Source organism: Perissodus microlepis, chromosome 11 (assembly GCF_051167445.1).
Source record: "Perissodus microlepis isolate ML-2025 ecotype Zambia chromosome 11, ASM5116744v1, whole genome shotgun sequence".
Lineage (NCBI taxonomy): Eukaryota > Metazoa > Chordata > Actinopteri > Cichliformes > Cichlidae > Perissodus > Perissodus microlepis.
The window spans coordinates 17,711,036-17,736,680 of NC_140471.1; the positions used below are offsets into that span (position 1 = coordinate 17,711,036).

The window sequence follows — 25,645 nt, forward strand, 5'->3', positions numbered from 1 at the left end:
TTTGTGCTGCTGCAGATGTTAGTAAATCTGGCCCTAAATGATTCCTCTTCTTTAACCCTCTGGGGTCCAGGGTATAATTGGCCGTTTTTGACTACTTTTGATTTTACCTCTATATTTCACCTTTAAAATATGTTTTTCTTGCCTTGTTTGGTACCATTATTTTCAGCACAACCTGAAATATCTGAAATCTGAGTTATTTTTTTCATTTTGGTATACTATATTAGCACAGTTGATCTAAATTAAGACAAAAAATTCAAAATCCGAGTAGAAAAAAGTTATATTTCTTACTGTAAAACCCACAAACATGTTTAACGAATCATTTTCATAACTTGAAATGCAAATAGAAATTGTATATTTCTAAAAATTATGCACAAGTTTTGCAAACAACAAAGTTATATGGTACTATTTACCTAAAAATGCAGCCAAGGCCTCAGGCGTTTTTCATATAACCATTTAAATCTATTTACAGAACAATCAGGTGTGCTGCATCAAATAAGAAGGCACACAAATTATTTGTGCCAGTACAAAAAATGTAGTTAGTGTTCAGTATAAGACAGAGGAGAACACCACAGGCCTAAACCCTGCAGGTCTGACAGCAGGAGGTGGATCAATCCAGTTTTCCATGTGGGAACAGCGTTTACACTGGAATCTGCCTTTGACGGCTTTTTTTGGAGAAAATGTGAAATTTAGCAGTATAACTGACACATAATACAAAACAATAACTACACAACAAACTAACTATAGCCTCCAAACACGCTAAACGTCACTAATGTCTCACATATGAAAACTCGCTCTCTCTCTTTCTTTCGCTCGCCCGCTTTCCGTCGCGGGTGTCACTCCTAAAAACTTCCCCTTCTCCCTAAACAACCAAGTGCCACATGTTGCCATATCATTTTTTTGATTGGCTGACATGGTAAACTCTAACACCAATAGGGAAGGGGTGTTTGTTCTTTTTCTTTTTTCACTCGCAAAGGGAGAGTGTTTGCTAGCGATGTCTGTAGAAAACGCCGTTTTTACCGTTCTTCCTGCTGTAAACACCACGGTTTTGTTCAGAAAAAAACATTGTGTCTAGTTTTTATCATAACTCTGGTTTTACGTGGCCCATCAACACAATTCAAAAACTGGTATGTAGTTTGAAGTCCGCACTTTTGACCCAAGTTGAAATGGAGACTCTGAATCGCTGCATCTTGTAGCTGTGTCGTCTTAAATTGGTCATGTGATTTTGATGCGCAGCGCGTCCAGCGACCCCAGAGGGTTAAAATGCCAGCCTTTACAATGAAGGGATATTTTTCATAGGCTGTTCTGGCAAAATTGCAGTTTCAACATGGACATCCGATTGTTATAGAGAGTCCTGGTCCTTAGCTATTCTCTTACCCAGTTTTCCTTGACCTCAATGACATTTTCATTGAAGTCAAGGAGAAGAGGTTAGGAATAATAGACAGGATGTCTGTGAAGGTTCGGAGTCATCCAGAGTCTAAGGAGCTTGGAAAGAAAAGCGTCAAATGGTGGACAGTCCCAGATTTAAACCCAGTGGGAGTTTCCCCTCAAATAGGGACAAAAGGACCCCCTGATGATCCTCTACCTAATCACATGAGCCAAGGTGTGGCTGATTGTGACCCAAGGTGTGGGTCACAATCAGCCAGGGTTTCGGGTGAGCTCATTGTGAAACCTAGTTCCACCTGTGAAACTTGTATATCGAGTTTCTGCTTTGAATCGAACCAGAACTGAGAAGCATGTAAAAATTTAAACAAACATAATTTGTCAGTACTTACCGCACTGGTAGTACCTCTCCATTAGTACCACCTTAACTTGACTCAAATCAGTTTTTAGGGTTTTCTGTCTTGTTGTCGTACCTGTTACCTGTTTAGTACCTGCTCCACTGGGGTTCCAAGCAAACTGAGTCGATCTGAAAATGTGAAATCAACAGACTACATGCCACCGATTACACATTTAATGACCTTAACGCAGTGGTTCCCAAACTTTTTTTGCTAGGCCCCCCTTTGTTTTACAAGAAAAATGTTCGCGCCCCCAGCCCCCCGCGCGCGCACAAACACATCTTCCAACCACACACACCCATATTTTGCTCCATTGCGGTTTATTTCACACCTCAAACATTTAGCAAACAATTAAGCAAATACAAGTAATCTGCAATAAATTACAGGTAGTAAGAAAATAAACTACTAACTCTTTTACGCTACGTCCGCAACTACACGGGTATTTTTGAAAAAAGGGAGCTGTTTTGTCCACATGTAAACGGCATTTCAAATCAATGAAAATGGAGATTTTTTAAAAACTACTTTTTTTGCGTTTACGTGTGGACGAGGAATACAGAGTTCCTCACGCAACGTCAAAGGTATGTGCCTTTTTTCACTTCACGCTATGCGCCACGTTATTGTTTACATGAGATGAATTGCAGAATGGCAGCTAGTCAGATTAACAGTATTTTGTCTCTATCTTCAGGTTTTACACACTTACATATACACACGGAGTTACTGTCCCTCTATTTAGAAAGGCAGAGGCGTCACGGTGTGATTATTTTACATGTAGTTGTTTTTTTTCCTGTGTAATAATATTCAACATTGCTATCAATACATTTTTCAAAAATGTCTCTCTGTGCAAAATGGGTTTAAAAACATAAACAACTGTGGGATACTGTTTGTCCGTGATTTAGACAGGGGGAACAAATCGTGGCAGGATCAGCCTGATATTATTTGTATCCCACTGTAACTTTACTGTATAAAGAGCTAACATCTCCAAAATGTCAGGAGTAGTTAGTCATTACAACAAGTGTTTGTGAACTAAAAATCAAGAATGTGGGATACTGTTTGTCCGTGATTTGGAGAGCCCAGCCCGTGCTCCTGACAAAGGAAAAACCATTTATGTAGGGGAGACCTAGCTTGGCACTTGTGTACGTGAAACCATATTCAGCGATGCTTCATCTCCTGCTTTGCGTTTTTGTAGGTGCCCGTGCTAGCAGTGTCCAAGCGTTGTTTTTTCCCCCTTTTTCATACCCCCCCCCCACAATGGCTCTGGCCCCACACTTTGGGAAGGTCTACCTTAACGAGTCATGACAAAAACTCCTTCACAATAACTAAAACTGCTATTGTTGAAACCTAGCAAAGTTGGAAATGCACAAAAATAAACCCCATGGTCCAGAAATGTTGATAGGCAAATTATAAAAGGAGTTTAAAATTCTGGTTTGGCACAGACACAGACTTTACTATTCCCACACTGGGGGAATTCACATGCTACAGCAGAAAGGGAAAGGGACAGCAAGAAAAAAGTGAAACAGAGATATATTAGAAAAATACAAAGACAAATCAACAGTGTACAAATTTAAAACAAGCAAAAAACCTATGCAAGAGTAATTACTACTGATCTGTAAACGGTTGATGGAGACAGTAAATACACTCAGAGAATTTTAGCATGTCAATGTAAATCTGACTGTAATTCCTGGTCAGGCTAGCTGAACCTCTGTTAACTATTTTTATTTCTAATTTTAAATTCCATATCAGATTTATTTATTAGATCTACTGCTACAACTAAAACATAGGAGATAGTGGACCCAAACGGAGGCGAGGGCGGATGAATAACAAAAGGCGAGCCTTTATTTTGGAGGCTGAACAAAACAAACAAAAGGCAAGGAACAACTATATACGAAACACTGAGGAGGAAACAGAGGAAAAAAGGAGATGAAACACAGAGGTAACGTGGAGGATCACATGCAGAAGGGCCGACAGGGAGCAGATGGAAACACACACTAAACATACACAAGCAGGACAACAAGAGAATGGGCAATAGGTGGGAACCCAGCTAGGACTAATCAGACGTGATAAGACCGGGAGGAAGCAAAACAGAAAACATAAACACAGGATCTAAGACTATCAAAGTAAAACAAGAAACATAACACAGGCACACAGACATGGACTTACCCATATGGAAAAGAAATAGTAAAAACTTATAAAAGACTTACATAAGATGTGGTCTACTTCATATAGTGAATCATATAAGGCTTATATGATTTATTCATGAAAGTGGCCACTTTCTCATTACTTTCATATATTGTTCATATAAGTATCCAAAACATAACAAGGAGACATGACTGACAGGGGGGGACCAAAAGAACATGGAGTACAGACAGAGCACAAAAACAAGAGAATAGAGATACAGAAATAATAATGAAAGCAAAGACAATAAATAATTCACAACACAAAAATATGGTTCACCGACCCAAGACTGTGACACACATTGCTTGTTTAATGCTGTAGTCTCTCGCACCTTCCCCTTTTCTCTCCAGTACCACGACAGGGTGATTAATAAGGTATGACCCAATAGACAGAGCCTCTAAAGCCAAAACAGAAAGATACAGTTTGAAGATCAAAGATTAAGGATTGTGTTTTTATAGTACGTAGACCACCCCCTCGTCTTCTCGGCCTTGTTGCTTGTACCTTAGAAGTCAAATTATACATTAACCGTACTTCCAAAGATATTTTGAATTTCATTTATAACTGAGATGCCAAGTTGTTATCAGAAATCTTATGCTCATCAGGAGCATGTATCCCCACTTTCAAAACCTTAAGATGTCAAATCCACGACCCCAACATGGGGTCATTACACACAGGCTACAAGTGCAAGTCATTCTTTACTGACACATTGTAAATAAGTTTAATGCTGGACAACACGGCTAACAGCCTCATGCACTCTATGATTTTGAAGTTTTTGTACACTGTTTTAGCCACAAGCATAATTTCCACTTCTGGATAAAGATCACTCCTTCGTCATGCCTCTTAAGAAATTGAGCATGTCACGTCTTTATTAAGTTGTTATTTATTAATGCCTACATAATAATGCACACCATGTGCTAAGTGACATTAAGGTCCCCTTTCCAGAGTTTGTGTGCCACACAAACTCTGTTTCTTTGTTTTGGTTTTGCCAGCTTCTATTCACAACGCAGTGTTTAAATTGGTTAATAATTTTAAGTCCAACCTTCCAGGTTGTTATGATGGCCCAGATTTTTCTTATTTTGTGATTCAAAAGTGAACCATGTGGAATACATTACTTATTTAAACACTTGAAAAAGATGGTGCGATGGCCTTAATACTTAATACAGGTCAAATATTTCAAGAATGTTTCTCGATGTGAAATTGTAAAGAATCTTTAGATAGGATACAACATTTTGTAATCAGCTACCCCACAACCTGTTGAGTCATGCCTCTCCTGTACTGTTAGATGGATGTACATGCAGGTCTTTATAAACCATTCCACTTTACTCCTGCTTAAGTAACCAAACAAACAAATTTACTCTTGGAAATTATAAACATTCCAGTCTTTCTTTATAAAAGTAACACAAACACAAGATAACAACAAATGACGCAGTAATGATAAGTAGAACTAGACTGGTATTCAAGCAGACAATAATTTACATTTTTTGTGCCTCTACAAATTAAGAAATGTATGATTATTGACTCAAGAAGACCTGTAATTTCAACGCATGTGCATTCAAATTTTGGAACAGGCCCAACATTGATGTTATAAGTTTTGTGTTGTAAGTAACTTTTGGCTTTAATATTTCCTGCCTATTAGGAATCATATTGCATTTCAAATGCACACCCAAAGGCTTTTAAACATCTAATTTGTCTGTAATGATAGTGTTGCACTATGGAGTGTTGTTTTTTACGCAAATTCAACATTTTCAGATGAAAATTCACCTGTGAGTTTTACTTATTTCACTGTAACAACCCCAGTATGCCATTTTTTAAAGATATATGGTTGTGTATTTCTTTTTCTTTTCTGATGTAATTTACCCACCGAGCACCAACCTCTTTTTTTTTTCTTTAAGTGAGGGCCTCTAATACAAATGTTGTCACCGTGTTTTGTACTACCAGCTTTTAAAAGAGTAAACAGTGGGCAGGAAAGGCTCTGTTTTTACTTTGAAGAGTCTGTTTTTACTTTGTCTCCAAGTGTGCCTAATATTAATTCCATCCAAGCAGTGCTTCCAGATGACTCTATATTTTATACAGTAGTGGATTTATGTTTGGCATATTACTCAGTCTCTGTACATGAAAACATCCAAGGGCTGTTCATATTCCTATACAAAGATAAAGAGTATGTGTGGTCATGATTGCTGATGGATTTCATAGATTAAGTCGCTCTTTATTTAGCTGGAGTTAATACGCAAGAGTTTTAGTTGGTCTTTCCAGGTCCATCAAAGCTTTTATATGTGGATGATATGCTGTGGGCATCTCCCACGACATATAAGTGCCTGAGAGATTTTCTTCCTTTGCTGATGCAAATTACACAGCATCATTGGATAAGCTGCAGTTTTCCCATCCATCATTCAGCTATTTAGGACATGTGCTGAAAGAGGGATGTCAACATCTGTCACCTGAGAGAGTGCAGGCAATTAAGGACATTAAAATGCCATGCACAAAGACTGGGTCTTTGTCATCTTTGGGGCTCATGAATTATTGTCGTCCATGATTGGTGGATGTGAGATTATTATATTACCTTATGCCACGTTATACCCCTAATTAAGATTGTGAAATCATTATGTAATTTTAATTTGCATTATTCTCCTGACTTAGAAGAAGGTGATAACTATTACATTTATTAAACTGATTTGTATTACATTAGATTGCCGATTTATGGTGAATGAATGATATTGTTTTATGATGCATTATACTGCTGAGTTACAAGAAATACTGTTTTCAGAGAGTCATGGCCTTATTTGTCTGATGAGAAAAGAACAGAACATACTGCACAGGAAGCCAAGGTCATAACTTAGGCTCACTGAGAGAGAGAAAAAAATGTGGATGTTTAGGTTTTAGGACTTTGGAGGGGGTCTGAAGCTATAAGAATGTGAGAAACGCTCAGACACTTTGAGATCAGGCGGACACCCTCCCATGCTCATCTCCCCTCCGGATGGTTTATGCTCAAAAGTGTTGTATGGAATAATACGATTTGTATGGAATAAAATGATTGTGGATTGAGCACTTATACACCGAGTGTTGTCCTTCCTTCAGCCCAAAGATGAAAGAATTGGGAGAATTTAACATGGATTATGCCACTCATGATTCTGTACTACGAAAGGCCACAGTTAATATGCTTTACATTGTTCAATGGGATGAGGAGTTAAAGCACACTTTTCAGCACATCAGATGGATTGGACTGGGTCTTATATAGCACATTGCTACTCCACCTGAGCACTCAAAGTGCTTTATACAAGGTCATTTAGCAGCTATTCACACATGAGTTTGAATGTCAGATAGAACACTGATGGATGCATCAGAGTGCAACTTGGAGTTTATTTGACATGCAGTCTGAGCAACCAAGGATGGAACTACCAACTGTCCTGATTCATGATTGAGGTGAGAGACAAACGACCTCTGGTCCAAATGCGTCAAAACAATGATTTTATTAAACACGTGTGGAAAGATACACAGCTCTATATTGTCACCCCAGATCTCCCATCAAAACATACTTTCAGCATGGTTTTATTATGTCAGGGTTAACGCCCCTTCTCGCGTTAGACAAAACATCACATGTATAGGTTATAGTTAACGACAGTTCAACAAGTTTCCGTGTTTAACAGCATTTTTCCCTATATGGTTGTCTGGCTCCTCCAGATGCTTCCTGTAGACCCCGGATCACTAGTTGCCAAGCAGAGACAAAGCAAGATGTCTTTCACCTTTACCCTAGAAATTATACTTCATGTCTATGTGTATGTAAGCATGTTAGGCATTCATTCACAGCATTCAAGTCATTTCATCAATATATAAGTTCAGACATAACGCTGAACGACACTTTTAACCTTCATTAGACTGTATGCTTAACTCTATCATGCGCACAAATACAATGTGTGTTAATAACATGATTGAAACTGTATGTTTAATAAATGGAATAAATGTTTAATCAAATGCCACTGCTCAAAGCTTAATAAAAAGAATCAACATGATATAAAATGATATAATCCCCACACAACCTTCCATTGTGTAGATGGCCTGCTCTACCTCCTGAGCTAGAGCCCAAATGTCTTTGCTGCACTACTCTCCTTCTAATTGCAACCAGATTATACGCTGCTTCTTCATCTATATGTGGGGAAAACTGGACAAGTCGCCTCTGTTGTATTGGCTTAGATCCATGGGGACAGACTGAGACCAGTTGTGTATTGCTCTAAAGTTTTGCCATTGATGGTGTTGATGTCAGCAGTAGCATTTGATTATAAAATATGTCTGAAATATAAAAATCTGTAGAAAAGGTCTGTCTCCTCAAACCTGTGCAGTAGGAAGATTTAATATGCTTATTTAATAATTTGCTACAAAGAGATCAATGTGTCTGGGATCTTATTAGCCTCTCTGTGAATCGCTACCCTATCGTGGTGGAGGGGTTTGTGTGTCCCAGGGATCCCAGGGGCTATGTTGTCTGGGGGCTTTTGCCCCCTGGTAGGGTCTCCCATGGCAAATTGGTCCTGGGTGAGGGACCAGACAAAGAGCGATTCAAAAGACCCTCATGACAAAAACATCGGGGGAACAGTTTACCCTGCCCGTGATAGGGTTACCGGGGCCCCAGGAGCCAGGCCTGGGGAGGGTGCCCGAAGCCGAGCATCTGGTGACCGGGCCTTAGTTCACAGGGCCCGGCTGGGCACAGCCTGAAAAGGGGACATGGGCCCATCCTCCGGCAGGCCCACCACCCGCAAGAGGCGCCATAGGGGTCGGGTGCATTGTGTGCTGGGCGGCGGCCAGGAGTGGAGGCCCTGGCGAACTGATCCCAGCTACCAAGACTGGCAATTGGGACATGGAATGTCACCTCTCTGGTGGGGAAGGAGCCTGAGTTAGTGCGTGAGGTTGAGAGGTACCGGCTAGATATAGTCGGGGTTCACCTCTACGCATGGCTTGGGCTCTGGAACCAGTCTCCTGGAGAGGGGCTGGACTCTGTCTCAGACTGGAGTTGCCCCTGGTGAGAGGCGGCGGTCTGGGGTGGGTATTCTAATATCCCCTCGGCTTGCTGTCGGTACGTTGGGGTTCTTCCCGGTGGATGAGAGGGTTTGTTCCCTGCGCCTTAGGGTCGGGGAACGGATCCTGACTGTCATGTGCGCTTATGCGCCAAGTGGCAGTTCAGAGTACCCAGCCTTCTTAGAGTCCCTGGGTGGGGTGCTGGAAGGTGCTCCACCTGGAGACTCCGTTGTCCTACTGGGACTTCAATGCTCACATGGGTAACGACAGCGAGACCTGGAGGGCAGTAATTGGGAAGAACGGCCTCCCTGATCTGAACCCGAGCGGTGTTTTGTTATTGGACTTCTATGCAAATCACAGTTTGGCCATAACGAACACCTTGTTCGAACATAAGAGTGTCCATAAGTGCACGTGGCACCAGGACTCTCTAGGCCGTAGGTCGATGATCGATTTTGTAATCGTATCACCAGACCTGCGACCATATTTTCTGGACACTCGGGTAAAGAGAGGGGCTGAGCTGCCAACTGATCACCACCTGGTGGTGAGTTGGATCAGGTGGCGGGGGAGGACGCTAGACAGACCTGGTGCACCTAAGTGAGGGTGTGCTGGGAACGTCTAGCAGAGGCCCCGGTCTGCGGGATCTTCAACACACACCTCCGGCAGAGCTTCAACAGCATTCCGAGGGAGACTGGGAACATTGATTCCGAATGGACCATGTTCAGCATCTCCATTGCCAACACTGCTGCATTGAGCTGCGGCCGCAAGGTGGCTGGTGCCTGTCATGGTGGTAATCCCTGAACCAAATGGTGGACACCAGAGGTGAAGGAGCCACCAGGCAGAAGAAGGTGTCCTATCGGGCTTGGTTAGCCTGTGGGACTTAGGAGGCAGCTGACAGGTATCAAAAGGCCAAGCGGAATGCGGCTTGGGCAGTGGCTGAAGCAAAAACTCGGGTGTGGGAGGAGTTCAGAGAGGCCATGGAAAAAGACTTTCGGACTGCCTCCAAGAGATTCTGGCGAGCCGTCAGGCGTCTCAGGAGGGGAAAGCGGTGCTCTACCTGCACTGTGTATAGTGTTCGGGGAGCGCTGCGGAAGGAATACTTCGAGGACCTCCTTAATCCCACTGACACGTCTTCTGAGGAGGAAGCAGAGTCTGGGGATGAGGGGGATGACCCACCGTCTGGCCCATTGTTACAGGTCATTCGATCCCTATACAACCATTGCAGGAGCTTGGTTCGCACTATAATTAATTACTTTTTCATGTAATTAATTATAGTTACTAGTTACTTCAATAAAAAAGTAACTGAGTTAGTAACTGAGTTACCAGATTTAGAAACTCTTTACTTTGCCTTGTTTGGTATCATTCTTTTCAGCACAACCTCACGTGTCTGAATTTACAGTTATGTTTTCATTTTGACATACTGTATTAACACAATTGATCTAAAATCAGACAAAAACATGAAATCTGTGTAGAAAAAGTTATATTTTTGTACTGTAACAACCACACACGTTTAATGACTCATATTTCATAACTTTAAATGCAAATAAAAACTGTCAATGTTAAAATCATATGCATAAGTTTTGCAAACAACAAACTTATTTGCAGCCATTTACCTTTTACCCTTTTTTTTATAACCATTTCAAATTATTTACATAACAATCAGGTGTTTTGCATTTAATACGATGCCACACAAATTATTTGTGCCACTCCAAAAAAACAATTTCTGTCCACTATAAAGGAGAACATCACAGCCTGATACCTGCAGGTCTGACAGCAGCAGGTGTATCACTCCTGTTTCTACCTGGAGACAGCAGTCGCCTCATTGTTCTGACACACAACACAAAACTATCCACAACACTACACAAGACAACACATTAACTACACACTCCAAACACCCTAAACGTCACAAATCTCTCACATCTCAAAACTCGCTCTCTCTCTTTTTCTGCTGTCTTTCTCTCTCTCTCTCTCTCTCTCGCTCGCCGTCACTCCTAAAACTTCCCCCTCTCCCTAAACAACCAATGTCATGTTGCCATATCATTTTTTGATTGGTTGACATGGTACATTTTTCTGTACATTTCTGCTATTTGTTTTGTTTTTTTATTTTTTGCTCATAAGCAGAGAGTGCTTGCTAGCGCTGTCTTTAGACAGTAAACGTGACGAAACTATTGAGGAAAAAACGCCGCATATATATTGCTTATCATGACTCTGGTTTTACGTGGCCTATCAGCACAATTTAAAAACTGGTATATATCACCTTGTTGCTTTGTCATCTTTGTGGTTGTTTTATTTGGCTTACCACGATTACTATATTCTTCCTCAGTCAAACAGCAGCACTCATGCGATTGTTTTGCCCCCTGAGCTCCAGGTGCTGTGCCAAAAAGTGATCGTCGGGCAGAAAGTGATTGCCGCCCGCGGGAGCGCGCGCTGCTGCTTAAAGCTGCAGTGCCCCGATTACTTACATACACAGCTACTTCCGTACAACTGATATAAGGTGTGGTAAGCTGAAGACAGCTTCAGCTGTCTGTTTGTTGAAAAATAGTAACGCGGCCGCACCGCATTTTTTTGTTAGTAACGGTAACGGCGTTGTAACGATATAAATAGTAATTAGTTAGATTACTTGTTACTAAAAAAAGTAACGCTGTTAGTAACGCTGTTACTGCTCATAATTCATATTTTAAGGGTGGAAAAATGTCTCAAAGCAGAACAAAGAACAAAACAACTGATCAACTGGTTAGATTAACTGTTGTGATATTCTGCAGATTCTGTTCACACAACATTTGAAAACACAGCTGGCTGAAGCAAAATTAAAATTGTACTGACCTCATTTTACTGAGGCAGTGTACAAAGATGAGACAGGCCCTGTCTAGTGAGATGCATGCTACAACACTACACAGAGTGTAGAGACTGTTAATAATGATGATTTCTGAAAGAAACTGGGGGCATTTGCATGTACTATAGGACATTGATCTAAATCTTGATCTAAATGTACTAGGGTACATTTAGATCAACAACTGAATCTATTTTTTAGCAGTGTACAGACAGAGAGGGAAATTCAATAACAAGAGACCAAAAACTGGATCTTGCATGAAGTCAATGTAATATAAACATGATAAGTTGGTGAATTTGAGCAAAATACATAAATAAATAAAACCCTGTGCCGATCATAAGTGAGTCAAATTAGTCTTGAAAGGATAAAAACCTCCGTCCTCTTCTGTGGCACCTGGTGGCCAAAAATATGAAGAGCAGCTTGATTCTACAACTTGTACTGAACAGCTTAATTATGATTGCCCTTTCTACATACTGAATAAAGTGTAAGTATTAGATTTTTAAAAATATTGTTTGCTAGTTTATAAATAATTCTTCCCCCAGCTCCAGTTATTGCTAACTTCGTAGTTAAGTCATCTTGCTTTTGGGGCTTTTTCTATCTGTGTGCATCTCTGTAATGTTTTTTATTGAGAACCTTTGGCAGCTAGGTCAGCCATAAAACTTTGCATATTTTGAATGTGATTTGGTTAACTTGAATGACTAAGCACTCAGTGGATATCTTGGGATACTTGTGGATAAGTCACTAACCAAATTTAATCCATCCATCTTCTTTTGCTTATCCAGGGACTGTCACCAATCAAATTTAATGAGCAGGAGAAAAAATTGTACATGTGAGGACAAGAAATGACAAAAAAAGAAGACATTAACAAAAAAAAGACACCCTTCCCCCATAATCTTTTATTTACAATATTGTATTTGGTGAAAATGTTCTGATTGTTCACGCACACATTGTTGTAAAATAATGTGTGCGCCAGTCTCCAACGAGACATAGCGCTGGAAGAGTAGTTATTCTCCGTTACACCACAAGAGGGAGTATCTCCTGAAATGAGCAGCTGAAGTGGGAGTAAACGAGCCAGGCCACTCACCTAATGCAGTGCGCCTAACAAAAGCTGTGTGAAAGTGTGTACAAGCGTGTAACAATATACTACTATGGCTATATATTTGCACTTAAGCAGATAAAAATAGTAAATAACTTGACCTTGGTCTTAAGATAAGTCCACATGGTTGCAGGGAATGTGGGAAAGTTGGCTGTTAATTCCCATTATGTGTGGTTAGTGTATATTTATTGTTAGCAATGTAGATTAGCCATGAAGCTACCAGTTAGCAGCTAGAGCTAATTTGCCAGTTTGTGTGAAAACCTCGTGGCACTGTGGTTGATGTCTACCTGTACTGGGCTGTAATCACAGTTAATTCAGACCTGGGAATCACACTTTTGTTTAGGTTTATTTCGTTTATGCTACTGTAAGAAGTATTGGTGTTTTGAGTTTGAAACAAGCCAGGCCACTCACCATAATACAGTGCGCCTAACAAAAGCTATGTCAGACGGTGTACAAGTGTATAAAAATGTCTATATGTTTGCAGAAGTTACAGTAAAGGCGGACTCACAACGCTATGCTGGTTTCAATTCCCTTTAATCAAAGTGTGCAACATACAACAAGAATTGCATTTTACAGAATTCTTCATGTGAAAGTTATCCATATTTTATTTGTGTAACACAAAGTCACTCATAATGTGACCTCTGCTAAATGTAGCAATGTAGTTTTCATCTGTTGTTTGCAAAGTTAAACAACCAACTGGGCAAAGATCTAAGGCTTCATAGGGTCCATAGCGCAGTGCTATCTGGGTCTAGATAATTAAATACATACTAATTAGAAGTCTCCACGATTAAAGAAGAATAACAACTATGCTGCATTATTCTTTTAATCCGGATGCTGCTGAAGGCCTTTTTAAAGCTTCTTTAAATAACTGAATTGTTGTAGTTTTAATTGAGTTCATTTGATTGATATTTCTGTTTTATTAAAGTGATTTGTTTCTTTTTATTTTTGAATCAGTTCATTTACAGAATCCTCTTTAAGACTGTTTTATTTCATTGCTGAAGCATTATTAGGCTGCAAATAATTGTTTTCATAAGACAGACTTGTAAATTATTTATTTATGTATTTTTATGATCAGTGACTTTTTAGTAGAATATGCTGCGCAATCAGTTTGTGTGGTGGTTCTCAAAGTAAGTTTCAATACAGTTTAAGCACAGATTAACTGTGATGGATATTTTAGATATATACGTATAATTACGTACACATGTTAACAATGACATGCACCTGTAACCAGATGATGTTTGAAGCCTTTTAATTATCTTCCTGATCTGATTTATTTCTCTCCTCTCTCTCTCTGTCTCTCTCTACATATATATATATATATATATATATATATATATATATATATATATATATATATATATACAGCACCAAAATTATAATGGCTTAAATATCTACATAAATATTTTAAGAAGTGGTGCTGAAGGTTCTACAGGTCCAAGATCAGTTAAAACAATAGTATTTAAATACAGGTTATTCTTCAGTCTTCTAAAGGAAGACTGAAGTTGTCACATTCAAATGAAAACTGACTGTACATCTGCATCATCAATGTTTGTGTCATTCATGGAAGGACACTAGCTGCTGGGAGATTTCAAGTGACATAATAATGAGTATACACACTTTGTACTTTTTGACACTATTTTTATGCATTTAGATTTGCGTGATGTTTTTTTTTTTTTTCATTTTAACCTTTAAGTATCAGTTCAAAATGTTTTAGAAATGTTAAAGAAAACATAAATGCATAAAGTATATTTTTTAAAGGAGCAAATTTTAAAATATTTGAGAAAAAATAAAAAGACTGTTGTTTATGAAACTTTATATTTTTTGACCGAACTCTTGGTGAATATGTGGAAGCATTGTGAAGGTTTAAAGAAAAACTGGGCTGTGCTATTTTTTTTCATCAGCTAAGAGAACAAGACCAAAGCGATCAGCGGTGCCACAAAGCATACAAGGATGGTACTTGTTGATTTGCCAGCAGTTGTGCTGCTGGGCTGTGAACCTGTTGTTGTTGTGCCAGCAGTTGTGCTGCTGGGCTTTGATGCTGTTGTTGTGCCAGCAGTTGTGCTGCTGGGCTGTGATGCTGTTGTTGTGCCAGCAGTTGTGCTGCTGGGCTTTGATGCTGTTGTTGTGCCAGCAGTTGTGCTGCTGGGCTGTGATGCTGTTGTTGTGCCAGCAGTTGTGCTGCTGGGCTGTGATGCTGTTGTTGTGCCAGCAGTTGTGCTGCTGGGCTGTGACGCTGTTGTTGTATCACTGTTGCAGAGGTCACCCTGGCAGCAGCTGACTTCTCCTCCAATGATTCCTGAGAGCTGTGCAGTTTGTGTGTTTGAACAAATCATCTTGGAGGCGCAGCCCTTTACTTTAGTAGTTTCCCCTCCTGCATTCACTGAGAAAACAAAAATTATTCTACTGTGCTGCAAGTTTGAAAAAAGGAATCACTGAATGTTCCTCTAAGCAGAAAAGAAACATACAGAAACTTAATGTTCTAGGCCTGTTACCTGCTGCTGAGATGCAGTAGTCCTCATTTCTGTTGCAGGTTAGAGTTTTGGTGCAGTCATTTCCATCACATTGCGAGCATTTTTTCCCATTTGGCGAGGGTATGCTCCAATCTATGAAGCACAAATATATATGTCATATTTGTTTCCTTGATTATTTTATCAAAGTGCCAAAAAACATTAGATATGCAAATACTGGATACTTTAATCCTCATCCATCAGGAGAACTCAGTGATTGAGAAAAAATAAATTTTCCTAAACCTGGCTCACTTTGTAACTTTTTCCACAATATTAATAAAATCTACTTATTTATCACAACAGGAAATACTATTTCAAAATACCAAGAAACATGTTGTAAATTACCAGGGACATCTTGAGAGTTGCACAGATCAGAGGTGCAACACTTGCTGTTAATTACAACTTGGGCAAATCCAAAGTTGACTGAGCCACTGAAGCACTGATCAGGCGTAACACAAGTTCTCCCCATAAATTTAAATTCTGAACCACCTGAAACCAAAGAGGAACCATTGTAAACTCGGTCACTTCAAAAAATAATAGAAGAACTATAAAATACCATTTTACCCATATTTGAAATCATTCTGACTGAACCACACTGAGTATTGGATGGACATTTTTTTGTTGTCTCATTGCAGCTTCCAGATGGTCCTGGTATGCATTCATAACATTCAAATGGACATGCTGATAAAAGACATTTAAATAATGAGTTAAATCAACTTTTCTTGCATTAACCGTATGGACAAATCCTGAAACTCCAACTAAAATAAATAGATTCAAACAAAGGGCTAACAGTACAATAAATAGTACAATCATTTGTAGGAAGTAGACACATTTTTTGCTGGGTTGTAAATAACATGATGTAGAAGCAATAAAAAAAAGTTTCAATGAAATTACAGAACTTTCTTTAAAATGTTAAAGAACAGATAACCAAGGAAAAACTTGCTTTTAGGGAGCAGCAGGATCCCAAGGATCAGCGCAAGGATCTGCATTCTGTGATGGTCAGATAGAAGTGAAATTTCGTTTAGTTTCTGTTCAGGTTGTAAGTAATTCTTATTGGGGGGAGTGGTTTCTCTCTCTCTCTGACCACCACTTAACCCTTCCTTTGACAGTGAAAGAATCTGACAATCAAATTTTTTTTATTTGCATAGCAAATATTAGCCTTTGTTAAATTTGTAAATAAATTATCTTATTGGTAAACCTTGCATTTCACACACTTTTGGTTATTTGAATTTCTGAACTTTTTGGACATGCTTCTGAGATCCTGTGAAAGCTGGTAAAACTGAAGCATAGTTGCCATCAGTCTCTATTTAAAGGAGAAGGCTAGTCCAACAATAACACTTTGCATGCTTTGAATATGATTTGGTTAACTTCAATGACTGACTACCTTCTGGAAAAGCCACTAATGAAATGTAGTCAATTAAAATCCAGGTACAAAACTCTTGTGCAAATATACTGTACAAATATTACTAGTCTACTAGTAGAATTGCATTCTACTGGACTAGTTGCACATTGCAGGTTGCACTCACTGCTGCCACTGCTGTATAAAAGTAAATGGAAGGAGAGAGACCCCTTCCTCTACACTGGAAATTTTGCACTTGTTCCACAGTGTTATGACCTGGCTCAAAAGCAACAACATAAATAGGGAAACTAACACCAGAATTTCACAGAGAAGAGGGTGTAACACACAGGGATTAGACATGGTTTCTGTGGGAGCTCAATGGGTAAAGATGTTTATGATGGCTTTGTCCTGTTTTTTAACAGATTATATGAATGGTTATATGAATAAAATGACAGACTATATTATTCTAAATGTGAAAATAAGTTTATAATGTTTACCAGTGTTTCTCAATGATAATAGTATTTGGCTGCGGAGTTTTGAAACCATGGTGGAGAAGGCAGGGTGTCCTCTATAGCCGGGGACCAGGAAAAACAGTGGGTATGTTCCTGACCCTAAACAACATGCTAAGATTAATATATTTTTTATTCAATACACGAGAAGCAACTTTAGTTTTGCCTTATGAGAAGAAGCATTTTCTGTAACCTGCGAATTGTCCTCCCCAACAAATTGACCTCGGTTAACAGATAGTCCTGCCCCTGTACTGGGAAGATATTGTATCAAGCATGGATAATGTTTCTGAGAATAAATCACGTGTTATAGGATGAGAAAAAGGTGTGGCCTGCCTGCTGAAGCAGCTCAGAAGTGCTGCTTTGTTTACAGCAGTGGTTCTCAAACTTTTCACAATGAGTACCACCTCATAAAACATATGGCTCCCTACCCATATGGAAAAGATATATATATAAATCTTATAAAGTTTCTATCTGTCTTGTGTGAAACTTGTATGAAAAGCATACAAGTGTTAAAACAGATATAAGATCCCTTGAAAAATTATATAAATGAAACTTGTATGTTTTAGATACTTCCTAAAACAATATATGAAAGTAATGAGAAAGTGGCCACTTTCATGAGTAAATCCTATAAGCCTTATATGATTCACTATATGAAGTAGGCCACATCTTATGCAAGTCTTTTATAAGATTTTACTGTTTCTTTTCCATATGGGCATGACCAGCATTATAGTAGTATTTAATAACATATACAGTTTACATGAGACAATTTTATTTCTTATATGAATGCTATTTATTTTAATTGTCATAAAAAGTAAAATAAACATAAACATAAAATTGGTTTAGGGCCCGGATGGCTTGGGGATAGAAGCTCCTCTTGAGTCTCTCTGTCCTTGCCCGGATGATGCGGAACCTTCTGCCGGATTGCAGAAGTTGGAAGAGTTCGTTGCCAGGATGGGACGGGTCCTTCAGTATCTGCGCTGCTCTAGTCCGGCATCTCCTGGTGTAGGTGTCCTGAAGCGGGGGGAGAGCAATCCTGCAGCAGCGTTCTGCTGTACGGATCCCTCTCTGGAGAGCTTTTTGGTCCTTCACACAGCTGTTCCCAAACCACGATGTCATGTTCTGTGTGAGGATGCTCTTCACAGCGCCTGTATAGAAAATCCTGAGGATCTTTGGAGAGACCCTGAACTTCCTCAGTTATTATTGTCCCTGGTAATTTACAACATGTTTCTTGGTATTTTGAAATAGTATTTCCTGTTGTGATAAATAAGTAGATTTTATTATTATTATTCACCTCCCTCGTGGTTACTTCTTCCCTCCGTATGTTTTGTTTATACTGGGGAATGAGGAAGATGGCGTTGTGGTCAGACTTTCCAAAAGCCGGGTGTGAGACAGCTTTGTAGCCCTGCTTGTATGGCGTGTAGCAGTGTTCCAAAATTCGATCCCCCCTCGTCGGACATGAGACATGCTGGTAAAAGTTTGGCATGACTTGTCCGAGGTTCGCTTTATTAAAGTCTCCTGCTACAATGAGGGCTGCGCCCGGGTCCTTGTTTTGAAGCGAACTCAGCATATCATATAGTTCGGACAAAGCCATACCTGTGTCCGCTTGGGGTGGGATGTAGACCACTGTGGCGATGACCGAGGTGAACTCACGGGGCAGATAGAAAGGGCAGCACTTAATGCTCAGGAATTCCAGATGTGGCGAGCAGCCGATGGAAAGAGTAGAAATGCTCCTGGCATCACACCACTTTCTGTTTACCATGAAACACACTCCTCCACTTTTGGTTTTGTTTGACTCTGCCGTTCTGTCCGCGCGGAGCACAAAGAATGAATCCGACGGAGTTACGGCCTGGCCCGGCACGGTGGGGGTCAGCCATGTCTCCGTGAAGCACAGAATGTTGCAGTCCCTCATGTCACGTTGGAAGGTGACTCTTGCTCTTAGGTGCGCAATGCGCCTGCTGCCGTCCTTTGTTGTTCTTCGCACCCCGTAGTATCTCTGGCGGCCAGGATGGGTCAGGTTTAAAAATGTCCAAGATTAAATGTGCAACCTTGTCACCGATGTTTACAAGTGATCTTTTGTCGTATGCTATAAAACTAGATGATTTTGGAATGTAAACCAGGGCAAAAAATAAGTAAAAAACAAAAAGAAATAATAACTAACCACCTTATTGTGGTTGGATTATCTCAGTTGTTCTCCCAACTTAAGTTTGGTCCATTTACAGCATCCAGCCATGCAATTGCATTTTTCCCTAACCGTTGAGAACACTTGTGCTAACTTTTATCGAATGGAAAAAAGTTAGCGTTCATCCTCCAGCTTCAGTATGTTTATATTATGCTAAAATAGCTGTGTCGCTAGCCAGCATGAGGCGCATCATAATATACCAGCTACTCCAATTTCAGTAACCCTACAAACGTCACTGCTGTTTAGTTTTCTGCTTTCATTTGTGTCGGAAGTGAGAGCAGAGCTGTACGTTTTAATTTTTCAGAAATCCCTCAATCAGTAAATGGTATATTATTTAATCATAACAATTTTTGGGGAGGCTTCCCATACCACTAGAGGGAGCCCATATAGCACCAGTGGTACCCATATCACAGTTTGAGAACCACTGGTTTACAGGATTATAAAGCAAACGCATGCACTAAAAACTTTTGAACAGTCAAACAATGTCATATTGCTCACACAGTAAAGCAAACAAAAGACTTTCACCTAATAACACCCTAAATTTCAGTTCCACATGTGTCCCTGTCAGCAACAGAGTATATCTATGGCGTTACTAGCAGTGGCGGTCCTAGCCTGTTTGGCACCCTGGCCAAACACGCCCTTGATCCCTTTACCCCTAGTCCTAAAGTGTATATTTATTGTCTTACTCTTCTTATATTTATTGTTTGTTTACTTGCACTGCTGTAACTAGAGCCTTGACGTCTCGGCTCTCGCGCTCACTTTTCTCATATAGAATTTAGAAAAAAAACATCGGTGCAAATTTTAAGTCTGTATCATAATGTCTGGTGTTTTCGTTTTATTTTGCGAGTTGGTTATTAGATGCTGCTCCAGCCAGCCAGAGAATCCCCCGCCGCCCCGCCCTCTCCTCCCTGTGCTGCAAGCAGCAGGCGCACCTCGCAAACGGAGGGTGCTCTTACTCCCAGCAAATGGGTGGCAGAAATCCGATTGGTGCCTATGCCATTCCCAATATGTGCTGGCATGATGTCAGGGCAGCATGAGTACGAGCAGTTTTTTTTTGACGATGCCCATGATGCCGCCCCCCACCACGATGCTGCCCCGGGCAACTGCCCGTGTTGCCCTTATCAAAAACCGCTACTGCTCCCCTTTTACAGTTCTTAGTAAAATCCTCTGCCACTCATCAGCAGAGAGCAACGAGTGACGTAAGGGATTACTATTGCAAAAAAGGTAATTAGATTACTGTTACTTTCCCATAAGCACGCTGCGTTACTTTGTTACTGTGATTTGGTTTGCGAGAGTGTCTCATGACAATGACGTAAGCGAGTCAGAGAATGTTAAAATTTTCCTTGATGCGTAAAGTTTAAAGATTAAAACTAATAAAACAAGTTTTAAAAAGAGGCGTTTTCATTTGATTACATTTTATATGATGGATTGTGCAGAAAAAGTAGAATTGGGCTGAAAGATCTATTGCTTTATTACCTATTCAGGTTGTAAATCATGTTTTTAAAAAGTAACAAACTAATTACTTTTGAAAAAGGTAATCAGTAAAGTAACAGGATTATTTTTGGGGGGAAGTAATCAGTAATTACTTACTGATTACTTTTTCAAGTAACTTGACCAACACTGCTCATTATCCCTCTGCTTCCTGAAGTATAGAAATAGGTTGAAAACAGGAGTTAATAAATTCTGCAGTCCACTACAAATGGCACTGAACAAAAATTAAACAGTTAAATCTCTCTATATATGGCACCATTTTAAAGCCTGGGATAGTCTTTTGACAGTAGAATAGGATTCATATATATTGCATACATTTTGTATGATATAGAGGTATTAAGGTAATAGTGAGGCAGTCAGTCCCAGAGCATATTCTAAATACTGCTCTTGTGGAAGTGGAAGGTATTCTAAATGCCAAAATCTTGCATACATATCATTTGACATAGCTAATCTTGATCCCATTACACCCAGCATCCCTCTCACGGAGCGATGGGATTCTTCATTACCTCCAGCTTTCTATAATTCCAGCAATCTACTAGGAAAGAGAAAATGGCGGCAGCCGAGTTTTCTCAGATAACACCTGGGCTGCCTTAATTTGCTATTAACTACTGTAGGGTTTCTGGTGTTTATAAGAAGATGACCCTGGTGTCAACATAACAGAAACTTCATTGCTGATTGCACCACACAGATACATGTGACCATTACATTGCTTCCCTGCTGATTATTTTTTATTTCATTAAGTATCCACTAGGTAGCGTAGTTTTTCACACAAGACACAACACTCTTGTGAATATCACACCTACACAGCAAATCCAGCATGTCCAAATTAACACTGTTGGATTTGATTTCAACACTATTAAAGTGTCTATATGGGTCCACACCAGAGAGTGTTAATTTAACTCTTTTTGGAGAGTTGGTACGTTAACTCTGATTTAGTGTTAAACACCAAATCTGTCTGGAGTTGATAATTTAACACTTGGTGTTAAGAGTTTATATATTAACTCTCAAAGAGTATTTTAGTTTAACTACGTAAGAGTTATCTTCTAATTAATTCTAAAAAGCGGGGATTTTACTGTTCTGAACTTCTAGAAATTTCTTTTGGAAATAAACATTTACTAAAAAGACGCAATGGTTTTTGAAAAACATTTATTCTGAACTGTGCACCACAATTTCAAAACATTTTCTGAAAGATGTAACAGTGTACATGTTCTCACTTTCATTAGAATTTTGTTTATCAAAAGGTCTGACATAGGTGAGCTGGTAAATGCAAATAACAGCATTCTCATCACTTATTTCTTCAATACAATATGCATGTCCTTCATTCATCACTTTGTGGAACTTCAACGCACTTCTGCTCTCCCCCATATTCCATCTTCACAAGCATATCCTATGTGGAGATTGAATAAAAATTAGTTGACACTAATTAATGGCACAAATAATCCTGTAATCAATTGCAGCACAGTAAAAAAAAAAAAAGAATCCTTTTTGAGCCATTACTTGTGTAAAGTATTTTCCCAAAAGACAAGGACACAGGCAACAGGTAATACTGAACTAAATGTAAAACCTCAACCTTTTTCATTTTTACCTAAACCGTGTGCACAAAACTCTGGAGGGATCTAAATGCTAACGCAGAACCCAGTCAGGACGTCTGCTACTGCTTCACATTCTAGACATTGTTTTGACCAAAGGTTTGACTGAAAATTCACATGCAAGCTTTTTTTCAAGGCTGTAGTATTTGCCCGCAAACAATACCTTTCAGCTAGCTAAAACAGAATATTATGCTATCAGCGAGCAACATGGCTAATGCCTTCCACACAGCTTTGTCTCACCTCCAAAGAGCCACAGAAGTAAAAGCTAATAATAATAATTGAAACAATCTTTGAAAAAATGACTTACCAAGCATGGCGAACCACTCAAATATGTAGAGCAAAATGTTCTGAAACGGCTTCACTTCAGCTTCGATTGGAGCCTATGGTGCTGGGGGCGGAGTCTGTGAATTTACTCTATTGGTGTCATAGCCCCTGTAGGAGTTCAGAGTTAAGAGGTCAAGAGTTAATGTTTCCATTGTAACACCTCCAGATTTGACATAGAAACACTCATTTTTAACACTCGATTTTAACTACTATCATTTTACACCTCAGAGTTACATTAAAAGAATGTGACTCTACTTAGAGTAAAATTAACTCTACTTTTGCAAGAAGACTACTAACACCAAAACATTTAACACTTTTGAATTTGCTGTGTACCATGTTTACGGAGCGGCCGAAGTAGAGAACAGATGGAAAGGAAGTCACAATGGAACAGGCCTCAATTTCCGGGAGCCCTCTGGCCTATGGGTACTATAGCAAACACTTTCACTGGACCAGATTGACTGATCCAGACTGCTGCAGTAAAGGTCAAAGGTAAAACCTATGTCCAAGTAGTTCTAATGCCCAGCGATGGAATAACGGCATTACAAGTAACAAGCGTTACTTTTTTCAGTAACCAGTAATCTAACTAATTACTACTTCTATCATTCCAACGCCGTTACCATTACTAACAAGAAAATGCAGTGCAGTCACGTTACTGTTTTTCAACAAACAGACGGTTGAAGCTGTCTTCAGCTTACCGCACGTAAATAATCTAGGCGCTACAGTTTTAAGCAACTGCGTGCGCTTCCGCGGACGGCAATCACTTTCTGGCACAACACCTGGAGCTAGGGGGCAAATTAATCACATGAGTGCTGTTTGACTGAGGAAGAATAAAGTAGTCGTGGTAAGCCAAGCACATGACCACTTTAAGATGACAAAGCAACAAGGTGATATATACCAGTTTTTAAATTGTGCTAATACGCCACGTAAAACCAGAGTCATGACAAACAATATACACGGTGTTTTCCTGAATAGTTTTGTTACATTTCGCACTGTCTAAGGACAGCGTTAGCAAGCACTCTCTGCTTGTGACCAAAAAAACCCCAAAACAAAACAAACACCTGCTGTCAGGCCTGCAAGTATCAGGCTGTGATGTTCTCATTTATAGTGAACAGAAATGGAAATGGAGTGGCACAAATAATTTCTGTAGCATCTTATTTAATGCAGAACACCTGATTGTTATGTAAATAGTTTGAAGTGGTTATTAAAAAAATAGGGTAAAAAGTAAATGGCTGCAAATAACTTTGTTGTTTGCAAAACTTGTGCAGAAGATTTTAAAATTGACAATTTATATTTGCATTTAAAGTTATGAAATATGACTTAATAAACATGTTTGTGGTTGTTACAGTAAAAAATATAACTTTTTCTGATCGGATTTTATGTTTTTTGCCTGATTTTAGATCAATTGTGTTAATACAGTATGTCAAAATGAAAACATAACTAAATTCAGACACGTGAGGTTGTGTTGAAAAAAATTATACCAAACAAGGCAAAGTAAAGAGTGAAATATAGAGGTAAAATCAAGAGTAGTTATAAATGGCCATTTATACCCTGGACCCGAGAGTTGTTTTTTTTTAAAGCAACGCAATAGTTACTTTTCAAATAGTTAATTACTTTTAGAATCTTGTAACTTAGTTACTAACTCAGTGACTTTTTTGAAGAAGTAACTAGTAACTATAAATAATTACTTTTTCAAAGTAACTAGCCAACACTGCTAATGCCTAAATAAATTTAAATAACATGAAAGAAATTTGGGGGCAGCTGTGTTGGGAAGCATACCAGTGACACCTTGTGGTGAAGAGGTTAATTACAGTCACAGGACTGGTGTCTTCCAGCTACAGCAGCCAGCTTAACTAGTGATTCCGATGCTTGCCATGAACTGGACATGTCCTTCTTTGTCTTTATGAAGCTGTGAGTAGTAATAGGTTTATTGCCTGTCAGGATCTTTGTGTTGATAGTTTATTCCAAGTCCTATAATTTGTGTTGAGCTAAGCTGTTTTCGAGGCTAACTATCTTTACATTCTGTTACGTCCCCTGGCTAGTCTAGGGGGTTTGAAGGGACGAACATAAAGGTAAATAGTGAAGGAGGAGCCAAGATGGTAACTTATTTATTATTAAGGTTTATTTAATGCTAGTGATGACATTTTGGTACAGACTGAGAGTTAACTTCAGGGAAAGCAAAGGCCAACATAACAAACAAAACATCCCTGATGTGAAAATAAAAGGAACTTACCTAACTCCAAAGAAAACAAAATATACAACCTATAACCATAACCTACCTAACAACACATAAACAGGAGAAAACAGGGTGTCAAAACAAAAGGCAGCTCTCCCCTACAGGCAGTCTGAACATGAAAACTAAAATGCACATACAAGTCACAAAGGCATGCAAGCCTGCACAGGTATGGCACTCAAAATGGCCAGAGGGCCCAGAAACACAGCTTCACAGGCCTTAAGTAGTGCTCTGCTGATTAACAATCTGCTAATTAGCTGGACTCTGAGCAGCATCCAAGCAGGACAGAGGAGGTGGAGCCTAGACAAAACAAAGAGTTAGTAGGAAGTAGTAACATCCTCCTGGGGGATGTAACAATTCCATGTGGTGGGTCGCATCAATATGCTAGTCTAGATAGTCCAATGAATGTTCTTGAGTAACCTGATGAGTCTGTCTGAATGTGTTAATTTGTTCACATTTACCAGTTCATTGTTCAACAAGGGTTATGCAAACTATATATACATTAATGATTTTTGGGAGAATCAAAATTGCTTAACTAACATGTGCTACTGTTTTCTCTGTTAACAGACCACACACATACAGACATGTGTATACACTCCATGT

At 39.4% G+C, this 25,645-nt stretch overlaps 1 protein-coding gene across 1 annotated transcript; it reads right to left on the minus strand.

Moving 5' to 3' along the window:
* Positions 1-14,265: 14,265 nt before the first annotated feature.
* LOC146377503 (uncharacterized) lies at positions 14,266-19,138 on the minus strand. The gene is made up of 5 exons (XM_084944541.1): positions 18,564-19,138; positions 15,946-16,094; positions 15,727-15,870; positions 15,367-15,477; positions 14,266-15,254 (listed from the first exon to the last, which is right to left on the minus strand). Exons 1-5 carry the CDS (start codon positions 19,136-19,138, stop codon positions 14,776-14,778), a joined length of 1,458 nt encoding a protein of 485 aa, XP_084800667.1. The 3' UTR covers positions 14,266-14,775.
* Positions 19,139-25,645: the final 6,507 nt, after the last annotated feature.